A 20,284-nucleotide genomic window follows, 5' to 3' on the forward strand; every position below is an offset into this window, starting at 1 on the left:
TTCGTGCCAATAAAGCATTTATTCTACGGCTTTCTCATTGGCCACGTCAAACGACAGACGAGTTTCGCAACAGCCAGTCGCATAATTGTAGTCATATATTTAGCCTACAATTTGAGTTGGGAAGGGATTTATGTAATTTCAATTCACTATAAAATTATGAAGTTACGTAACATTCAAACGTTTCATCAATGTGACCAAACATCGGCGTATTATCCCATGTGCTATGGTGATTTGGACTAATACGGTGCATGCAAAGCCTAGACAAGGAACAGTTAATCGCTCTAGTCATTATCCTTCATTCTATATATTTTCATTTAAAGTGCTAATATTGTTTACCTGGTTGGTTTAGGCTGCGTCTAGTCATAGCCTTCTCTGAGCATGCATATAGCATAGCAACTGCCCAATACAGCCTCTTACACTCAAACTCCACCTCCAGAAAACTTTGCAGCCCCCGGCCAAACTTTCAGCCCCATTCTCAACCGACTGCTCAATTCCAGACCACCATCTCATGTAGGGGGCCCATTTTCTAGAATGGAGTGCCGTTTAGTGTTTTTAAGTGCTTTCCTCATCCCATTTTGCATGTCCGACGTGCAACTGAGTAGTAATATTATCCTGGAGCCATATGATATTCTATTTGATACAGCGGTGGAAGCATATTATAAGGGGGACTGGATGTCGGTTATCCTTAATATGGAGAGGGCGCTTCGGAACAAGGCTGCTATACGAAGGGTGAGGGCACATTGTCGGATAACCTGTGCCAACCAGAGCGCATTTGGTGAACCCCTGCCCGGCTTTGGGGTTCCGATACCTGGTGCTGGCTCTGTGGAAGACCTTGGATTCTTCCAGAAGATTTTGAAAAGGGCCGACTGTGTTCATTCCTGCGAAAGTGAAAAGATTGGGCCATCTACTGTCCACAAAGTCAGCGAAGATGTGGAACTTGAATTTAGAAAGAGGACCCCTTACAATTACCTCCAAGTCGCATATTTCAAGGTAAATCAGCAGCCACAGTCATCCATTGTTTTGAATTAAATGGATGCAGAGAAAACTATTTAATTGCATGCCTTGGGAAATGAGTAGGCTACTATTTGCAATTAACTTTGACCACAACATCATGTTTATGAACGTTAAATCTACGTTATAAAGAATGCTTTTGAATGAGGCCATAAATAGGTCTACTTTCGGCTTCGTTGCACAAGTCTTATCTTACATTTTGCAGGCTATAATTTCATTCAAACCTCTCCCTGCAGGCTACAGTAAGTAGCTTAGTCTACTTCCCCAACCCCCAAGACAAGGCAGCCCGTGCCACGTCTTTAGGTGGAGTCTTGCATGGCAGTCGGAAATTTGGGGAGTCATTTAAAGCCATAGCGCCTTCTTGGCCAAGTTGAAAACTAGAAATTACATAACAACAATGTTGTTGTTGCTAACAATGTATTTACTATTGTCAATATAGACAAGTTTAGATTGAAAGCATCACATAATGTCAAACAGTGAACAACCTTTGCTTTGGCATAGTGTTAATAAAGCCTAACAGCCTAACAACTGATTAATATGCTCAACACCCTGTGCAGTGTTGGCTACCCTTGCCTTAAAGTGGGATAAAGTTGGCTGAAAGTTGGTGCATTTTAACATAGGTCCCGGCAAGATGACAAATGACACCTAGGTTCCAGTACAGATGTGTATGTATTGCAGACAATGCTGTGTGGGTATTTTTGTGTACCCTTTTAAGGGTTCACAACTTAATAGCTTCACTGTGGTTTGTGTAGATCAATAAACTGGATAAGGCAGTGGCAGCAGCAAACACGTTTTTCTTGGCCAACCCGGACCACATGGAGATGAGACAGAACCTGGACTACTACAGGATGATGGCAGGGGTACAGGAGGAGGACTTCAAAGACCTTGAGGCCAGGCCTCACATGGTGAGATATATACCAATCAGCACAGGCTCACCCCAGAGCCCCAAACTTAATGGGACTCCTGATCCCACCAGTCTTTACTTTGTGGATCAATAACAGTGTATGACGCTCCTGACCTACTGATGTGCTCTTAGGCAGAGTTCCTTGAGGGGAAGCGGGTCTACAGCGCCGACACGTTTGCTCCAGCCATCGACCACTTTGAGGCGGCCGTAGAGGAGTACTTCATCGCTGACAAGGAGTGTCGAGTGCTGTGCGAGGGTGCCTACGACTACGACGGTTATAACTACATGGAGTACAGCTCCGACCTGTTCCAGTCCATGACAGGTACGACAGGAAGTAGAATTAGGATAAGGGACAGTAGGGATCAAAACAACAGAAAGTTCTAGTTAATCTCATCAGTACAGATAAAGGAAAGGAGATGAGGGGAGGAGCACAACACCAATACAGGATTTCTTGGTGTTGAGAACAGAGAAGAAGAACAGAGCCAGCTCTAGGATCTCATGAACACATTACTGCCACCTCCTGGTAGAAGGTTGTGTGCGCGTCTCGTCAACTGGATGTGTGTTATTTCCCTGTGGACTGACCCAGAGACTGTATGGTTGTGTTGTGTGTACTTTAGAGCACTACATGCAGGTGCTGAACTGTCAGCAGCGCTGTTCTGTAGAGATGGCCACCACGGCCGGCAGAGATAAACCCTTTGAGGATTTCCTCCCCTCCCACTTCAACTACCTCCAGTTCTCCTACTACAACAGTAAGTCTCAACAGTGGGAAACACTTTCATCATCAACAACCTGCCGCTAAAAGGAATATCATTGTAAGTGCAAACAATTGCTCGTTCCACCTTCACTCAGGTGAGAAGTATGCAGAGGCTATAGAGTGTGCTAAGACTTTCCTGCTGTTCCACCCTGAGGATGAGGTGATGAACCAGAACCTGGCATACTACTCTGCCGTGCTGGGGGAGGACAAGGCAGCCACCCTCTCTGCCAAACAGGTACTGCCCACACACAAACACACTCGACAACTGTTATAGACAGGGCCTGAGCCCCGTGCCTTTACCCTAACCACCTGTTTGTGTGTGTCCGTGAACATGCATCTGTCTGTCCGTCATTAGGTGGTGAAACGGCACATCCAACAGTCCCTACTGGAGAAAGAGCTGCTGTACTTTGGCTATGAAGTATTTGGAATCACTTTTATTGACCCGGTGGGTAAACCTGTCCTGCATATTCATTCATAAAGGTATGATTTCAGATTTGACTCTTACTCAGTTTTACTCTCAAAACTCTTTTAGGATGCATGGACCCCTGCTGAGGTCATGCCCTTGAAACTGAGGGAGAAGCAGAAGTAAGATGGTCAATCAAAGCATGTGTCTTTGATGGCCCCTGTTGATTTGATGTATACACACATTGTATTTGTACTGTATCCTATTGTGCTCCAGATTCTATACATAGATACAGTGTGCTGTTGGTTGAAACTCTCCATCTCTCCCAGGGCAGACAAGGAGACAGCAGCGAGGATCACAGAGGAGATTGGTAATCTGATGAAGGAGATTGAGACTCTCGTGGATGAGAAGAACAAGGACTCAACAGACCTGGCCAAGATTATACAAGAAGGTGCGAACCGTTTCGGGAAGACGTGTCATAGCTGCTCGATGGCGAGGGACTGTCAATCACATTCTCTCCTGACTGTCCTCAGGTGGCCCGCTGCTGTACGATGACATCAAAGTGACCATGGTCTCCAAGCAGCTGAACGGGTCTCAGCGCGTGCTGCTGGATGGAGTCATCACAGAGGATGAGTGCAGAGAGCTCCATCGTCTATCTAACGTAAGATACCACTACAGGCTGCAGGGTTTGTGTGTCTGATGGGTGTGTTGATATTGTGTGTGTGTGTGTTCCAGGCGGCAGCGCTGAAAGGTGACGGGTACAGGGGCCGTCCCTCCCCCCACACTCCCAGTGAGATGTTCCAGGGGGTCACTGTCCTCAAGGCTCTGAAGGTGAGAAAACACTGAACACCGACCCCCTAACCAGCAGGAATACCTTAACCATAGACTTAACCCTAACCCCATGGACCCCGCTAGTCTAGCACCACTCTCAGTTGGCCATCAGAAAGCAATCTGTACATTTGTACATAACTGCTGTCTGCCTGGCTGGCTGTCATCATGCCATTCAGCTAGGGCAGGAGGGCAAGGTGCCCCTGAAGAGTGCCCGCCTGTTTTTTGACCTGAGTGAGAAGGTGCGTCAGATCCTGGAATCCTACTTCCGCCTGGACAGCGCTCTCTACTTCTCCTACTCCCACCTGGTGTGCCGCTCCGCTATTGACGGTAAGCCAGGGAGCTACGGTGGCCCTAAGGGGTTCATAAAACACGCAAAGAGCCCTTATAGAATGTGGGTTATCACATTTAGAGCACACCCAAGTTGTTTTATGTGCCTACTATGCTAGGTTTGGTAACAGCCAGATGTTTGTGTGTTATTTGGTCATGCAGAGAAGCAGGAAGACCGGGAAGAACTGAGTCATCCAGTCCATGTAGACAACTGCCTACTGATCTCAGAGCTCAACGAATGCATCAAAGAGCCCCCTGCGTACACACACCGAGACTACAGGTACCTACAGTATGTATACCGATGCATACACACACATATATACACACAGATACACACACTCAATTTCACATGAACACTCTCCTATTTCCCCTCGTAGTGCCATTCTCTACCTGAATGATGACTTTGAAGGAGGAGACTTCATCTTCACTCAGCTGGATGCCAAAACTGTCACTGTAAGTCGAGCGGTTTGCAGAAAGGTTGTTATGAAGCAGCTAGATGACTTCTCATTGTGAATTTGAACTGAATATCAGTTAATCCATTTCCTGTGTTGTCTGTGGTTGTCTGTGGCCACAGGCGGAGGTGCGTCCCCAGTGTGGCCGTGTGATTGGCTTCGAGGCAGGAAAGGAGAATCCCCATGGTGTTAGAGCAGTCACCAAGGGCCAGCGCTGTGCTGTGGCCCTCTGGTTCACTCTGGACCCCATCCACCAGGAAAAGGTACAGACATTGTGAACAACACTGTGATTTTGACCTGATACATTTACTGGTTTATCTTTAAATATTTGTGCCGTATGTGTTCATAAGTACTAAATGCTTAAAAAATCTTCCCTTTTTCATCTACAGGAGAGAATCCAAGCTCAGGAACTGCTGAAGATGTTTTCCAGTCCTGTAGATGCAGAGTTTATGGGAACAGTGACTCCAGACAAGGTGGAAGACACTAAATTAGCAGCCCAATCTGAGAGCTCAGAGCCACAGGCCACACCCATAGACCAGGCCACACCCATAGACCACGACCAGCCAGAGCAAGCACAGGGGGGGGAATTGGACAACAAAGCAGATGAGCAGAAGCCTCAGGGAACTGAAGACTCACAAACTGAAAAAACAGCTGATAAACCAGTGGACAAGCCAGAGGAGAAAACAGTTAAAGAGGAAGAAAAAGCCAAAGTGAAGGTCACAAGCAAAACGAAAGCCAAACCATCCTCTGCATCAAAGCCTAAAGCTACAGCTAAAACAACAGCCAAAGTAGGAAAAGAAGCAAAGCCCAAATTGTCTGACAAGACAAAGGCAGCTAAACCTGCAGCAAAAACAAACAGCACACAGGCTGTCAAAACGAAACCCAAGCAGGTGGACAAAAAGGAGCAGAAGCCGAAAGCAAAGAAGACAGAGAAAGCCTCTGTCAAAAAGGACCCCAAGGTCCCTAAAACTGATCTCAAACCAGAGTCCGACTCACAGAAAAACAAAGAAGAGCTGTGATCCGAGCAGCACATGTGACTGTTACAATGAGTGGTACATTTGTTTTACCTTTGGAATATGTTCTGAAGGTCTACTCTGTGGATTTATTTCTAGTTGTTTTCTAAGAAACCATAAGTTGTTGATAATAAAAGCCATACATGGACTGCAGTATCATGGCTTGCATGGTCACAAAAGTGCCTTCAGTGAAGAACCATCTTTCAATGGCAATCACGTCTATCACAGACTCCTAGACTATCACAGTTTTGTATATTTTTTCATGTCTTCAGCAGTGTTTGTTTATGAAATGCTTGAAATGTACAGTTAGTACAATTTTCTTCCTGTTTCAGGAATTAATACAATTGTTATGATCCCCACGAAAATAATACAAAAAACATACATCTTCATCTAAATAAAAGCCCTGTTTTTAAGTTCTTGTTCTTGTTTTGACATTCTGTGCAATACCCCAAAGTATCCCTGGGTGGCACCATGGAGCCACATTAACCTTCCAGCTTCAGACACACACATCCGGCACTGCTGTCCTGAGAAAAAAGAAAAAGATTGCTACTTATTTGCTACAGAGTAAGTGACTTGTACATGTAATGGATGTTCAGTTTGTTAAGTATTCAAACTTAAACCTCAAATACTCTGATGAAAGGACTTTCATAGGGGAAGTCAGGTGGCTTAGCGGTTAGGGAGTCAGGCTAGTAATCTGAAGGTTACCAGTTCGATTCCCGGCTGTGCCAATGATGTTGTGTCCTTGGGCAAGGCACTTCACCCTACTTGCCTCAGGGGGAATGTCCCTGTACTTACTGTAAGTCGCTCGGGACAAGAGCGTCTGCTAAATGATTAAATGTAATGTGACGGCTCATCATATTGTCTGTTACATACCATTCTTAGTTTATTTGACGTTAGTGTGTGTGTAGTTAAATGCTTGTCTTGTATTCTCGAGGGAGTTTTAATTTGGTATCCTGTTTATATCAGATAGCTGCTCCACCCAGAAACTATACTTTAGCTTCACCAGACCCATCTTCAGCTGAGAGGATCTATTAGTATTTTTTAGGCTGTAGAACATTTGGATCTCTACAGCGAGGTTTTCTGCCCTGTGTGCTTCTCTGTTGTCCTCAGCTCAGAGTCTGTGGGTGCGTCTGTGTAGGTTTAGCTTGTGAGTGAAGTCATGCCTAGTGTGAAGCCATCTACACACACTACACTACACACACACACACAGCCTTGCCATTTCCTCACACATGTAACAGTAATCACCCAGCTCAGCTCCCCCGACTGAAACATCCAAGTTATTCAGAACCACATGGGAGGAGGCCTTCCACACTCCCATCCATGCCCTGCATATAGAGTCCATGTAGCCTAGCGTACAGTATGTGTATGTGAGTGTCTTCTGCATGCATATATTTTACGTCAACCGCTTTGTGAAACATTCCTTCAACTCTGTGCAAACACCGCAAAGGGAACTAACATGAAGCCTTGTCTGTCAGCTGCATGTACTTAGCACACATACGCTTACTCACACACCAAATCAACAAGGTTTAACCCAATAGGGTCTACATCTACAAAATGGACCCCGACTGATGTTGATGAGGATGGTGCAGAGTTGTTAAGTTGTTAAGTTGCGGTGTCCTCTAGCTAGAATACAGTTTGCACTGCCATTCTGTCAGTGTTGTGTGTGTGTGTGTGTGTGTGTGTGTGATTGAATGTCCGTGTATCAAGAATATGTGTGCATGTCTGTGTGTCTTTGTCTGTGTGTTTCTCTCTGTGCTTTCTTTGTGTCTCACTGTGGTCTGGTTAGTGTGGTTCTGGGCCAGCGAGGGAACACAGATTACTTTGTGTTCCTGTGTGTTCGTGGTGTATAGGTTCCACCATTGTTCTAGAGGGAGAGAGTGGGAGAGAGAGAGAGAGAGAGAGAGAGAGAGAGAAAGGGAAGAAGAAAGAAGGAGAGAAAAAGGAGAGGATGGTGAGTGATAGACTACAGTAGCCCAAACAGAGAGTGGTACGGATATCTCTGAATGTCACCTTCTCCACAAACACACTGTTGAATGTACCTGCTAGACAAGGCCCAGGGAAATCGTTCTTTGGTCAACTTCCAGCATACACCTACCTGTATGTGTCCGAGTGTGTGTTTATGCGTGCCAATGCTATGTCCGGGAGCACACACCTCATACCCCATGACAAGGCCACACTTGGAGATGGTGGTTGTTGGTTGCCGTGGCAGCTGGGTGGGCATGGAAACGGTGGTGTCAGTGGGGGGCTTGTCCCAGCAGGATGCAGCACTCAAATTAACTGGGACTCTGAGAAGAGGAGAATAAAACAGCATTCTAACAAGCTCTGACACGGCCTCTCTCAGCCTGCCCCCCTGGCATACACTACTCTACTGAAAGGAAACTTTTCATTGTCGACTTTTTGGCAGTGAGGCCTACTTCAGGATCAGCCTTTTCCTTATTTCGTAGAAAGGTAGTGCAGCGCTGACCTTGGCTTCAGGTCTTCCGCTAATGTGTCTTTTTTATCCACGGTTTGAACTGTTGGCAGCCAAATGAAATATAGGGGTTTAATAGAGCATAAATATGTGAAAAATCAGCTTGTTTCTGTGCTTAAATAATAATTTAATTAAACATATGTTTTGAAAACACATTTTAGCTGACAATGAGTGTGTGTTTGTGAGTGTTTGTGTGACCTGAGCCTCAAACTGTTTCTGGAAACTGTAGGCAGTTACCATCAAAGACCAGGGGGCACCCATCAGTCAGACCATGCTGTTCCATGTCCAAACTTTCCCTGTTCAGCCTCTTGTCTAAACCAGCCTTGTGCCTGCAGGACAGAGCAGCTGATTGTTGGGCTAGCTGTTCTGACGGATGCCTGGCCTATGACTTCAACTCTGCCATGAACCATCTCCTTATTCCCCTAAGACTGGGATCACAGCCGTGCTGGCCAGGGGATGGAACCAGTTTAGAGAAGCTGGGGATGAAGAGGCTGGAGGCTGGGGGCTGGAGGCTGAGGGATGGAGGGTATACCAGTGTAGTCAATGTAATCCTGGCCAGTGTAGTCTTTGAGGATGGGGCTCCACTGGACATGCTAGACAACAGCATTTTATAGGACTTAAATTGGTTTTAGACTGGGTAAGCAGAAGAGTTTAAATTCAAGTACATTTCTTTTCACAAGAACTGGCATGCAATGCATGCATACACAAAACAATGAATGTATCTTTATTTGGAAAGGAACTATTTAACACTTTAGGTGCTTTATGCCAGTCATTTGACAGCAGTGAAAAGAAAAAAATATATATTTGCACAGTCGCTCAAATTCAAGGACCCTTCTTTCTTGATTTTTCCTAGATACGTGCATCTTATCACCCTGAAATTTTTAATTGTCGAAATCACACCAGTAAAAGCATGTTTAAAGCTGTTTGTATTTAAACAGCGGACACTTTTCTGTCCAAGAAACATTTCCTACAGGTCAATAAAGCCTATCTTATTTTAAATTGTCAACAAACAGTAATATGAATTTAAATAAGGACACCGCAAAGGATAAAAGACAGAACAACATAACGATGCTATTGTGAACCTATTTGCTGTTGAGAGGGACAGTGCAAAGTACTTTTTGGGGAATGACTCTACTCTGTGAGGGTGTTTTGGGGAGGTTAAGTGCCTGTGTGATATACTGAGCCTCATTCCAGGAATAAGCCCACATAGGCCTAGTGCTAAAACAGGACAAAGTACCCATACGCCTCTAGGAGAGCAGCCCTGATTCCAAGGGCCTCTTTGTTCTGTCAAATGAAGATGTCACTGCTTGTTGTCATGGTGACAGTGGGCAGAGCGGTGCTCACAACCACCCAGCTACAGAAAGACAGATGCAAGGAAAATGGTGGAAAGAAAAAGGAGAAGAGTTGGTAGGGTGGAGGGTGCAGAAGAAAAGGGAGTGTGAGGGAAAGGAGAGAAAAGGACGCGGCAGAGATGAGACCAGAGGTGTTTGTGTGAACTCAGCTCTGTGGGAAGGAGAGAGCCGGCGTCTCAGACAGCGTCTACTTGACACATTTTTGGAATTACAGCCAACAAAAAGGCTGGAGATAGTGTGAGAAAGTCCGACTCACAGTTATCTTGTGCCTACACGATCAGACAGATTGACAGACTCTTGTGTCATTGATACATGTCATTTGAGAACAGGGAAACAAAGAAGTCAAATTGACATGCTTTTACATGAATAAAAAACGTTTTGATGACCTCAATGGAACTCAATACTAATTCTGTAGTCTGTTGTATCTGAAATGTTTGGATGTTTAATGTTTCCTGGAAGACACCTATCTGCTGTGTGCAGCTGCAGAGTAGACTGTTTAATACAGGTAGACCTAGTCTTATGTTTTCTTTGATTATTAGTCATGAAGTTGTGTCTATATAGTAGAACTGTAGCTTACATGTGATCCTGTGCAGCCCTCTGAGAGAGCACTACTGGATTTGAAATCCTATATTTGTTCTGGATCTCAAGTCCGGGTCACCTTGCTGGGGTCATGACCTCTGCTGTTTACATCCAACACGAGTGTGAAATCCTTGCACCGGGATTGGTGGATCTTTGTGAGAGGGCATGGTTCAGGTAGATGACACGTACATGAATATGGACACAGAAGAACATTTGAGTTGGGGCTCGGGGGGCAGGGGTAGTGTTATGATGTGGGGAGGAGAGAGCGAGATGGTGGGGTGGAGTGTGAGAAGGGTGTGGAAGGGGAGGAGGAGAAGTATAAAGGTTTTAGTTTGCGAGAGTGAGGCGCACGATGAGCGGCTGGGTTCAGGAGCATGGTGAGGGGGATCAGTGGGTAAAGGGCTAAAGGGATCGGGCCTGAGCAGGGATGGCTCTGGGGTAGAGTAGGTGAGGCCTAGAGGCAGCCCAGTGTTTGGTTAGGACCAGATGGCTGGAGCGTTAGGATCCCCTGGTCTGTGTGCTCTGTACTGGCTGCCGAGGGCCGTGAGGAATGCTTGTCTTTTCTTTGCTCTCTGGCTGAGTGGAGCTTCAGAGGGTTGCTGTATAACGCTGGATTAGATTCTACATTCCCTCTTTAATCTCTCCTTTCTCCCCGCTCAGCTGGTCACCCTCAGGCCTCTACCCTCCACCTCCCCGCCCGCCTGTTGATGTTGTACTCGTCACACACACATGCGCGGGTGCGTATTTGTGCACACACACACACAGTCTCACGCACAAACACACACGGACCTGCTCTGCACCTCAGCTCCACTCTAGCCATTTGACTAATTATCAAAACTGCTTTCAAAAGAAACACTTGCTTATCGCAAGCAGAAATGGATTGTTCAAATTACTTGATTTTTGATGTGCAAGTACCTCCAAGACTCCCCCTCTGTACCCGAGGTGCTCCCACATAGTCCCACTAACCCCCGGCTCTCTGTGTGCCAGGTGGACCCTCTCCAGGGGGTGTAGAGGGGCTGCTCTGAAGAGCGCCCCTCCAGACTAGAGAGGCTTTTCTGGGTAAAAGGAAGGCCCTGGAGCCTTTGCTGTGGGCCACAATAGCTCCATCCGGCTCCAGACAAATGCACCTCAACTCCCCTAATAGAGGAGCTCTATTAGAGGACATTTCCTCTCCCATCTACTGCCACTGAAAGAACCCTTCCTCTCTCCTCTTCTTTCCTCCTCTCCCTTTTCTCCCCTCACTTCGCCATGTCCCCCAGAGAGGCCAGAACCGCGCATTACTCTCAGGAATACTGGGGCCGGAATATAGAGTATGAGGTGCTTTGCGGTAATTAGTTGCAATGGGCAATGGTACATGTGCTGGGAACTGTATGAGTGAGGTGATGAGAGGAATGAAGGAAAAGGGGGAGAAGAAATAAAGGAGGGTAGAACGGTCGGAACTGAAGAAGGACAAGATTGTTAATGAGACATACTGTAGAGGGAGGAGGAGGATGTAACAGTAATGGGAGGTAGGAAGGAGAGAGAAGGAGCAAGAGAAGGAGAGGAAAAGAGCGGTGGTGGGAACAGCACCGGGGTCTTTCCCACATCAGGGGCCACCTCAGAGTGAAGCTGCTTGCGGCTAGATCCAAAATAACTACAGGCAGCCATTTCTTGTTTCACGTTTGGTGGCATATGAAATGTATTTTCTCACTGTAGACACAGAAGGTTTACTAAAGAACCAAGTCAAGAACTGAGAATAGTTATCTCACATCACAGAGAATACATGACTGGGTGTCCATTCTAGTGTGAACAACTATATGGCACCAGAGCCCCCTGGGAGGTCCTGTGTCGTTGGGAACTCTCGTCTCTCGTTAGCCACTACACGACTCTGGTCTTTGATCAGCTCAGCTGACTCCTAAGCTCAGCTTAGTACTGGAGGGGTCTGGAAAATCTGGGGAGAAGGTGAGGGGAAGGGAGAGAGGGATGGGAAGAGGGAGTGAGGTAGGGAGACAGTGGGATGGGGAGAGGGAGGAAGAGGTGAGAGGAGGAAAGAGACAGACGTGTCGAGAGTGTGAGAGAGTGTGAGAGAGCCTACCCAAGAGGTAGAAGAAAGGATGGATGACTAAAGGGCATACAACCACACCTCTGCTTACGTGCAATCTGTCATGAAGTCCATGCCCGGCTACTGGCTCATGCTAGGTCTAGAAGAACTAATAGAGGGCAGTCTATGAAAGTTAGCCACATCTTCGGAGCTTAAATGTTTGTCAGCTAAATTAATAAATGCACATGTATTGTGAATGCACAATTTTTAAAGGCAACAGTGTAGAATGGTTCTGAAAAACGTTGACCGTTTGGAACACAGAGCTTTGCTTATGTATATCTAGCTAAACAGCGAACAGCACTGCTTGACTCTTGAACCAAATTCAAACAGAGAAAAAGGCAACATTACCAAGACAATTAGGACATCAATGAATGAGAAATGCATGACTAACGACTCAGGTCGTCTCCTGTAGATGTCTGTGTGAGGCCTGAAGCTCCAGTCAGCACTCCACACTCTCTGCAAAGCGAGGGGGACCTCTGTTCAATTCCTCAATGAGCCGAGCCAACAGTCTCCTCAGAGCCACTTGAACTTGGCCACTCAGCCGCAGCTCCACCAGAGCACTTCTCTGGACCTCACTCATGCATTATTCACCTCTGCTTGATTACCATTCATCCTAATGTGAGTTCCTGCTCTTATCCACAGTATACAGTCTGTAGAAAACACTAGCCAAGATTCCAAGGAATAAAACAGCTTAAGTATTTGTTGAAATGTACAAATTGTGATGTGTGTCATTGCATCCCAGTTGAAAACTGTGAAATATGGACAAAACTATCTACATTTATCTTTGGTGCTGAAGAGTTAGTAGAACTTGCCACTGTGACAGAGCTTGATCCAGCTCAGCTAGTCCATCACCCTGAAACTCCTGACCTGCTAACAGCCACCGGACAGACAACAAGATTGGACGGGTCGGCAATGCTACTTTAATCCACCCCTATGATGTTTACATGTACACACACACCTTGCAATGACCCTGACAACAGACTAATCTGATAAAGGAGAAATGCCTAAAGTCTGTGTCTGACTGTGCTAACCTCATTGTGTGGTTTCCTGTGTGTGTGTGAATGTTTTCCAATTACATACTGTTTCATTTAAGAGAACTAAACCTCCAATACATATTCTTAAGAGGAAAGGCGCATCAATCTTTGGATACAGTATCATTATACATCCATGATGGCCTACAGTGATTTGTTCATCTGATGGTATTGCTTTGTTATGTGTTTGCCTAATTGCTTCCAAATTCGCCAAAATTCATCCAATAGAAAAAAGCAGTGCATAATTCACCCAGCAGCCGCCAGCTTGTCCCCCCCTCTTTCTTCTTTTCCCTTTCATCTCTATCTTTCCACCTTCTCTCCATTTCCCGAGCTCAGCTGACTCCCGTGATCTGACCACATCTTCCCCCAACATCCCTCTGCTAATTAGACACCAGTGAACCTGACCACAGAACACTGGTTACCATGGACACCGGCCTACCCTGGAGGGTCAAGGGTAGAGAAGGGGTGCAGAGGGGGGAGGGGTGAGCAGGGGGTTTAGCTCTATAGGAGAAACTACAGTAAGGCTGGTCAACTATTAACACTACTGATCAGATAGTCGGTCTACATATATGGATCACAGTTCTTCTGACAACGGTCCTAATATGGAGGTTCAAAGACATGGTGTGGAATAAGCGAGATCACATGCATGTATAGATGTTCAGGCTGTGTGTTTTGATGATAAGAGGTGAGAGCTGGGAGGAAAGGGGGGAGGGGAAGAGGTAGAGGTGAAAGAGGCTGCTGGGTTGGGGTGAGCTGAGCTGGAGAAATGTATGGAGGACTAAGGGAAAAAAGAAACAGTTAGAGAAGAGAGTGGAGATTTGTGTTTCCATCCCAGTCCCCCTCATCCGTACTGCCCAGTGACCTGTACTGACACGTAAACATGGAACGAAACACAGAGGGGGGGTTCTGGGGGGGGGGCTAGAATGTGGGGGGGTTGGGATTTTTTTAAATCTGTGTGTGTGTTTGTAAGATTGAATGTGTATATTGGTCAAAAGCGCTGCTCTTCACGATTTAAGAGGTTACTTCCACATTAGCCCATTACAACCAATCCAGTAAGGACAGAGCGAGGGTGAGTGTACTTTTTAAAGATGTATTTTGGTGTGGATGCACTACCTGTGTATGTGAGGAGGAGATGTGAGATGTCTCTTAGTGATGTGAAAAAACGGTTGCTCCCCTGACAGCATGTTTCACGGCAATCTAATTGGTTGTGCTGAATTATTGGGTTAGACTGAAGCAAATTGAGGCAAACTGAATCAGGTTCAAAGAGGAAGAGGGGATCCTGTGGGAAACGTTTAGCCAGAAGGACTAGAGAGATAGCGACGTGCGATTAGACAGTCTTGCCCCTCTTGCAAACTAACTGTATATAGAAAGCAGTACCCCTCCTCTCTCGCTTTCCCTCTCTTTCTCTTTCTTTCTCTTCTACTTGACTTGTTCAGGTTACCATGGTGATGTAGACCTTTGGTTGGTCAGCCCATCATTTCCAGAGTGGTTGTCTGGGTTTGACACGTCCTTTTGTCTCTGCCTTTGTTCAAATGCTGATTTACAGTTGTTTGTTGCGCTTTACAGCCATGTCCAGTCATGAGGTAGCCTTTATTTAGTCAACAGGAGCATATGCTATACGAGAGAGCCACCAACAAAAACTACTGTGTGAAAAGTAATACTTTGAAATTGTTTATTTGCAATGATAAAGACTTTCTGGTGTTGACAATAGTCCAAAAGTCCAGTTATATTTTAATGTAAGACTGTCATGATTTTGGATTTCTTCGTTTGTGGTGGGATATGATGCTTAGGGTTCTCTCATGACCTGTTTTGCCTTCTCTCTCTCTCTCTCTCTCTCTCTCTCTCTCTCTCTCTCTCTCTCTCTCTCTCTCTCTCTCTCTCTCTCTCTCTCTCTCTCTCTCTCTCCCTCTCTCTCTTCGTTCTCTCTCTCTCTCTCTTTGTTTTTTCTCCATCCCTCTCCCCCTCTATTTCTTCTACCCCACCCCACCCCTGTCCTCTGTCCCTTTTCCCCCCTCTCCCATCCCAGTGGGTGTTTCTAGATCCCTGAGCTACCCAATCACAGCGCAGTGACCTATCCACTCTATGCCCTGCCTGTCGGGGGCTTTTTGTGTTTGTGAAGTTTTTCTCTTTTTTCCTCTTATCCCTCGTTCAGCGGCAGGAGCTCAGAGCAGACGGAGAAAGTGTGGAGGAAGAAGAAAGAGAGAGTGAGTGAAAGGCAGGAGAAGCCATGCAGAGTGATAGGCAATCTAGCAAGATAGCCTGACGATTAGACCAGAGACAACCAGGACCCAGCATCGTACCCACAGCCAGCAGGCCAAGCCCAGCCCCGGACACACACCATCAACTGTGTGAGAGAAGAACACAGGGATACTCTCAGTTGAGAGAGAACGCAGAAAAACTAAAGAGAGAGAGAGAAAGAGAGAGAGAGAGAGAGAGAGAGAGAAGGGAAACACAAAGGAGAAATAAGGAGAACACCAAAATAGCTAATCACATCACTTCTTGGGACTTACGTTTTTTCCTTGGAACCAACAGAGAACTCCTGTGCTTTTCCAGTGCCTATCTGTGCGTGGAAGCAGTGCGCTTCAATATAGCAACAGGTGTTACTGAAGAGGACTGCATTGTCAAGAGAGGACTGAAACAAGAGGATTCTATTCTGATTCAAATAGACAGCTCGATACTGTAACAAGAAGACCAGTTCAAAGAGGGAGAAAGTTGGAGAAAACCCCAGAGGAAGAGAAGGAAGACAGAGCACTACAGGATGGCAAACTCAGGTTTTCAGCTCCTGGGCTACTTCCTGGCACTGGGTGGTTGGATAGGCATCATTTCCACCACGGCTATGCCTCAGTGGAAGCAGTCGTCATATGCGGGCGATGCCATCATCACAGCTGTGGGTCTGTACGAGGGGCTGTGGATGAGCTGTGCCTCCCAGAGTACAGGACAGGTGCAGTGCAAGGTGTTTGACTCCATGCTGTCTCTGGATGGTGAGTAGCACAGCACGGGGGCTCTGGAGTCCTGTTACATTGAACCCTTTCTGTCTTTTGTCGGTTGGTCTTCCATCCTCTCTACCTTGGTCTGTCACCCACCCATGTTGGTATTCCTGTTGACATTCTCAAATATAGGCTATGCTACTGATTACTACAGTATTTCAATGAGCTCATTACTTTCTGAGTTGCTTCTTTGTGGAAGGGTTCTACAGGAGATGGTCAGACAGCCTTTAGATCAAACATGATATGCCCCAGTGATTGCTGGGATGTTTTGTGTGTTTGGCACTGTATTCATTCCCAGCACACACAGTTTTTACAAAGTACAGTAGGGGTCTTTCAACAAGTTAACTTGGTATTGTCATATCCATTAGACTGAATCTTCAGTGTGAGTTAGAAATGGAATGCAAAAACAATCCCATAATTCCCTCCTCTGTCTGCGTCACATTAAAATAAGAGGCATAAATCAGATTCAAACTGCTGCTGTGGGCGTGTTTAATTGAAGGATTTCTTTCAACTCACAAACATCATTACTAAGAGAGGGGGGAGAGGGAGCGCGAAAGACAGACAGAGAGACAGAGAGAGAGAAAGAAAGAAAAAGAGAGGAATGTGGGGTTCAGACATAAATTAGCCTTGAATATAATGCTGCTGTCATCTCCAATCTGTTTAGTGAGAACTACTGACTCATAATTAATGACACATAGATTATATGCATCCAGAGGGCTATTGTCTTCTGAAACAAGCTCATGTTGGTTTCTAATGAAAGTCCGACTGGTGGGGGGATTTGGTCAGGAGTCATTTAGACAAACTGTTTTTCTTTGTGGTTTTCTAATGAACACTGATGACCATATTAATCCTAGTGACGCATAAAACCCCAAAACAACAAACTCTGCACTTTGCAAATGTTTGCCGACTGTGCAATCCATGATATCAAAACATTTTCTGTGGCTTTTTCTTTGAGGGGTGTGCTGGATCTGGGGTCTCCTCTGGCTCATCCACTAATAAGAACAGCTGTATTGTCCTTGACGATGAATAGGGCTTGTTTAGAAATGAAAAGCCCAGTGTTGAGCAAAACACCAGAGATATTCTCAGAATGCACTCTCTCTTCCCCACACACGCGTATTGTTCCTCTGTAGATTGCTAACATATCCAGAGTGTGTACACAGAATCAAGCAACCACCAAACAGAGCAGAACCAAACCCTAAGTACAGATTATTCTGAAAGGGTATCCTCTGAAGTTACAAACAAGGAAATCAATCCAAAACAGTGACCACAAAGCAATCAGTTATGGTGACTTAAACATGATTTGGCTTTCTGAAGGAAATTATTCTCTTTCCGTCTATTAAAACACGGCTAAGCCGAACCGTGTTTTACCAGTGGGTCAGGATCATTCTCAGGTGGTGGACGTGTTTGGAGAGAAGGTTGGAGGGTGGTTCTCCTGTCAGGTGGGGAACCGGTGAACACTCAGTGTCCTGCGGCATACTGTGTTCCTCTAACTGGCAGGTTCTAAATGCGTCTCTGGGCCGGGTCAGCCCCTGCAGGTGGGCCTTCATTACCTCTCCTTTCTCCCTGGCTTCACAGCATCACAAGCATGTGATGAGGCCTGATTGCTCACCAGACTGTGCTGTACTGGACGGACGCAGCCAGCCAATGTGCTGGAAAACACTGACTGTGTTTGAGGCTGCTTGGGTGGATACGTCCAAACTCATGTCTCCTTGTCGTGAGTGTTGGGTCCTGGACGTGTTGTTTCTGCGTGGTGGGGAAGGTGAAGCAGAAATGAGAGAGGACATGGACACAGGCTTGCCAGTGGTGCTGAAGGGACAGTTCTACTCCATGTTCCTGTTCAAACGTAGCATCAGAGTGGGATAGTGGCGGTACTGACAAGCTCGCAGTTCTCTGACCTCAGTACTGATCAATGAGAGACTTGTAGAATGACCCTGCTGACATGCTGAGGACCAGGATGACCATGGAATTGTGTGATGTCACTGTACAGAGTCATTCTGTCTTGATGCAAACTTCCAGTTAGACATGTGGCTCATTCATTGTTACCATATATTTATGGGACCTCAGTGTGTCATGTCGATGCATTGAGGCCTTGTCTTGGTGCATTCACTTTCAAAACTACAGAAGGACTTTATCCACTGTGCTGTAAATGAGTTCACATTAAAAGTTTTGCTTACTCACTTTCCATCATGGAATGTTTGGTGGTAGACCGTCTCCAGTGTCAAACCCCCCACCCCGTACATCCTCCCCCTCCTCACCTCCTCTGCTCCCCCAGTGGCCTGTTCTTCTGTTTCCAAGGGTGAGGTCACCAGTGGGGATAGTAGCAGAGATGTACTGGCCTGTGGATGGACAGGCCGCCTCCTACTGACACCTATTGTTACTTTCTGTGGGCCTGGGCTCAGACTCAGAGCCCAGCTTTGAGGGGCACACTGTGAGGACGTATGTTTCAGCCCTCCGGTAGTTACTAGTGTCACACCAGTTTATCCCTTTTGGGACAGAAAACGAGAAATAACTTTTTGTGAGTTTTACAACAATGGAACATGTCCACACACACACACACACACACACACACAGCTTGTAACTGGCACTGCCAACCTTGGCAAAGATTAGAGAAGAGTGGGAGAGACAACCCGCCCTCCAGCCCACCCATAGATCCCCTTTCTCTATTCTCCCTTTGTTTTTCTTTCTGCCTATATCACGTGCACACGCAGACACACATACACACTTGACTCTGTTCATCAGGGTGGTGCGATTTAGGGCAGTCCAAACTCCCCACATGCTTAAGAAGTTGGAAGAATAGACATAATGGATGAAAGAAAATAAGATAAAACCTCTTTCTCTTAAAAACCATTCAAATCCCTTCATCAAAGGGACCCTTCTACTCATAAATCTAACTTCAAAAACGCTCTCCTACCCCTTTCCCATCACAACAGATCCTGAGATGGAACTTTATTACCAAACTATGAATGCCCGTGTGTATTAATGTCACAATGATAGATGCCTACTTATATTTGCTAGACAGATCTTTGTTCATTAGGTGTTTTAATAAATGTTTTGGGGGAGATTTGCTACTTTTGTGTTAAATTAAGATGTCACTATTAATACATTTCCTATTATTGGACATTGTTTTGGTTATTTTTACTGTACAAACTTTGTCACGATGTAGAAGCTCTGCTGTGTTTCAGGCAGCGCTGTCTGATCGCCGTGGCGACAGCCCCAGGAAAACAATCCTGCTTTGTGACAAAGCCACACTAATCCCACTGTGTGAAACATGTACAAATGGCCCTCCTACGGCTTGTGTGTAAAAGAAAGAGAGTTGTGTGTTTAATCTCCTCCTACAATATGTATGTGTGTGTGTGTATGTGTCTGTATGTGTCTGTATGTGTGTGTATGTGTCTGTATGTGTCTGTATGTGTGTGTATGTGTCTGTATGTGTCTGTATGTGTCTGTATGTGTCTGTATGTGTAAATATGTAAAATGTCCCTCCCCTCCCACTAACCCACTGTGTGGGTTATCCATGGAATTCATTGTGGTGACACCACTGTGGAATGATCCATCACGATCAGGAGAAGGTCTGGAGTAACAGGAGAGCCACACTAGAAGCATTTATCACCCGTGTCTAGGGCCAGGTGACCTCCAGGCTGTGGCTGGAACAACCCCACTATGGGACAGTGGTGGAGCGTTGATTTTCCATGGACATCTTCCATCAGTGTCCAATACTATTGCTGTGGTTAACCACCACTAGATGGGCCTTCCATATCCTCTGGTGTACACTGTAACAGCGTCCATATGTCTATGTCGAGTCTACAGTTCATGCAGTGTTTCTGTAGAAGGAAATCCTTTTTGACCTCCTCTTGCCATTAGTTAATTTAGAATGGACCTTTGACTCAAGTTTAATTTCTCCTTATTGCACATCCTTCCTCTCTATTCCCTCTATTTCCACCCCCTGTAATCTCTTGCTTATCTGTGCTCCCCTCCTCGTCCTCCTGCTCTCTCTCTCTCTCTCTCTCTCTCTCTCTCTCTCTCTCTCTCTCTCTCTCTCTCTCTCTCTCTCTCTCTCTCTCTCTCTCTCTCTCTCTCTCTCTCTCTCTCT

General features: G+C 45.9%; 2 protein-coding genes across 3 annotated transcripts; both read left to right on the forward strand.

Annotated features, from left to right (window-relative positions):
• The first annotated feature begins 397 nt into the window (after positions 1-397).
• Positions 398-6,108, forward strand: p3h1 (prolyl 3-hydroxylase 1). 2 transcript variants are annotated; one of them, XM_062464457.1, is made up of 15 exons: positions 398-990; positions 1,764-1,916; positions 2,048-2,237; positions 2,533-2,664; positions 2,765-2,904; positions 3,025-3,114; positions 3,202-3,254; positions 3,402-3,523; positions 3,606-3,733; positions 3,808-3,903; positions 4,080-4,230; positions 4,393-4,510; positions 4,608-4,683; positions 4,805-4,945; positions 5,072-6,108. In XM_062464457.1, the coding sequence occupies exons 1-15, from the start codon at positions 532-534 to the stop codon at positions 5,699-5,701; spliced, it is 2,679 nt and encodes an 892-aa protein (XP_062320441.1). In that variant the 5' UTR covers positions 398-531; the 3' UTR covers positions 5,702-6,108. The 2 variants fall into 2 exon arrangements, with proteins under 2 accessions (XP_062320441.1, XP_062320431.1); XM_062464447.1 differs by having other exon boundaries at positions 399-990; positions 4,393-4,519.
• Positions 6,109-15,328: 9,220 nt separating this feature from the next.
• On the forward strand, positions 15,329-16,217 carry cldn19 (claudin 19). The gene has a single exon (XM_062464474.1). The coding sequence runs from the start codon at positions 15,966-15,968 to the stop codon at positions 16,194-16,196; it is 231 nt and encodes a 76-aa protein (XP_062320458.1). The 5' UTR covers positions 15,329-15,965; the 3' UTR covers positions 16,197-16,217.
• Positions 16,218-20,284: the final 4,067 nt, after the last annotated feature.

Source organism: Osmerus eperlanus, chromosome 1 (genome assembly GCF_963692335.1).
Source record: "Osmerus eperlanus chromosome 1, fOsmEpe2.1, whole genome shotgun sequence".
Classification (NCBI taxonomy): Eukaryota; Metazoa; Chordata; class Actinopteri; order Osmeriformes; family Osmeridae; genus Osmerus; species Osmerus eperlanus.

Coding starts and splice junctions, on each gene's coding strand:
- p3h1 (XM_062464447.1), top strand. CDS start 532: ATGGAGTGCCGTTTAGTGTTTTTAAGTGCTTTCCTCATCCCATTTTGC. Junction 2,665..2,764: donor CCAGTTCTCCTACTACAACA/GTAAGTCTCAAC, acceptor ACCTTCACTCAG/GTGAGAAGTATGCAGAGGCT. Junction 3,115..3,201: donor GAATCACTTTTATTGACCCG/GTGGGTAAACCT, acceptor AAACTCTTTTAG/GATGCATGGACCCCTGCTGA.
- cldn19 (XM_062464474.1), top strand. CDS start 15,966: ATGGCAAACTCAGGTTTTCAGCTCCTGGGCTACTTCCTGGCACTGGGT.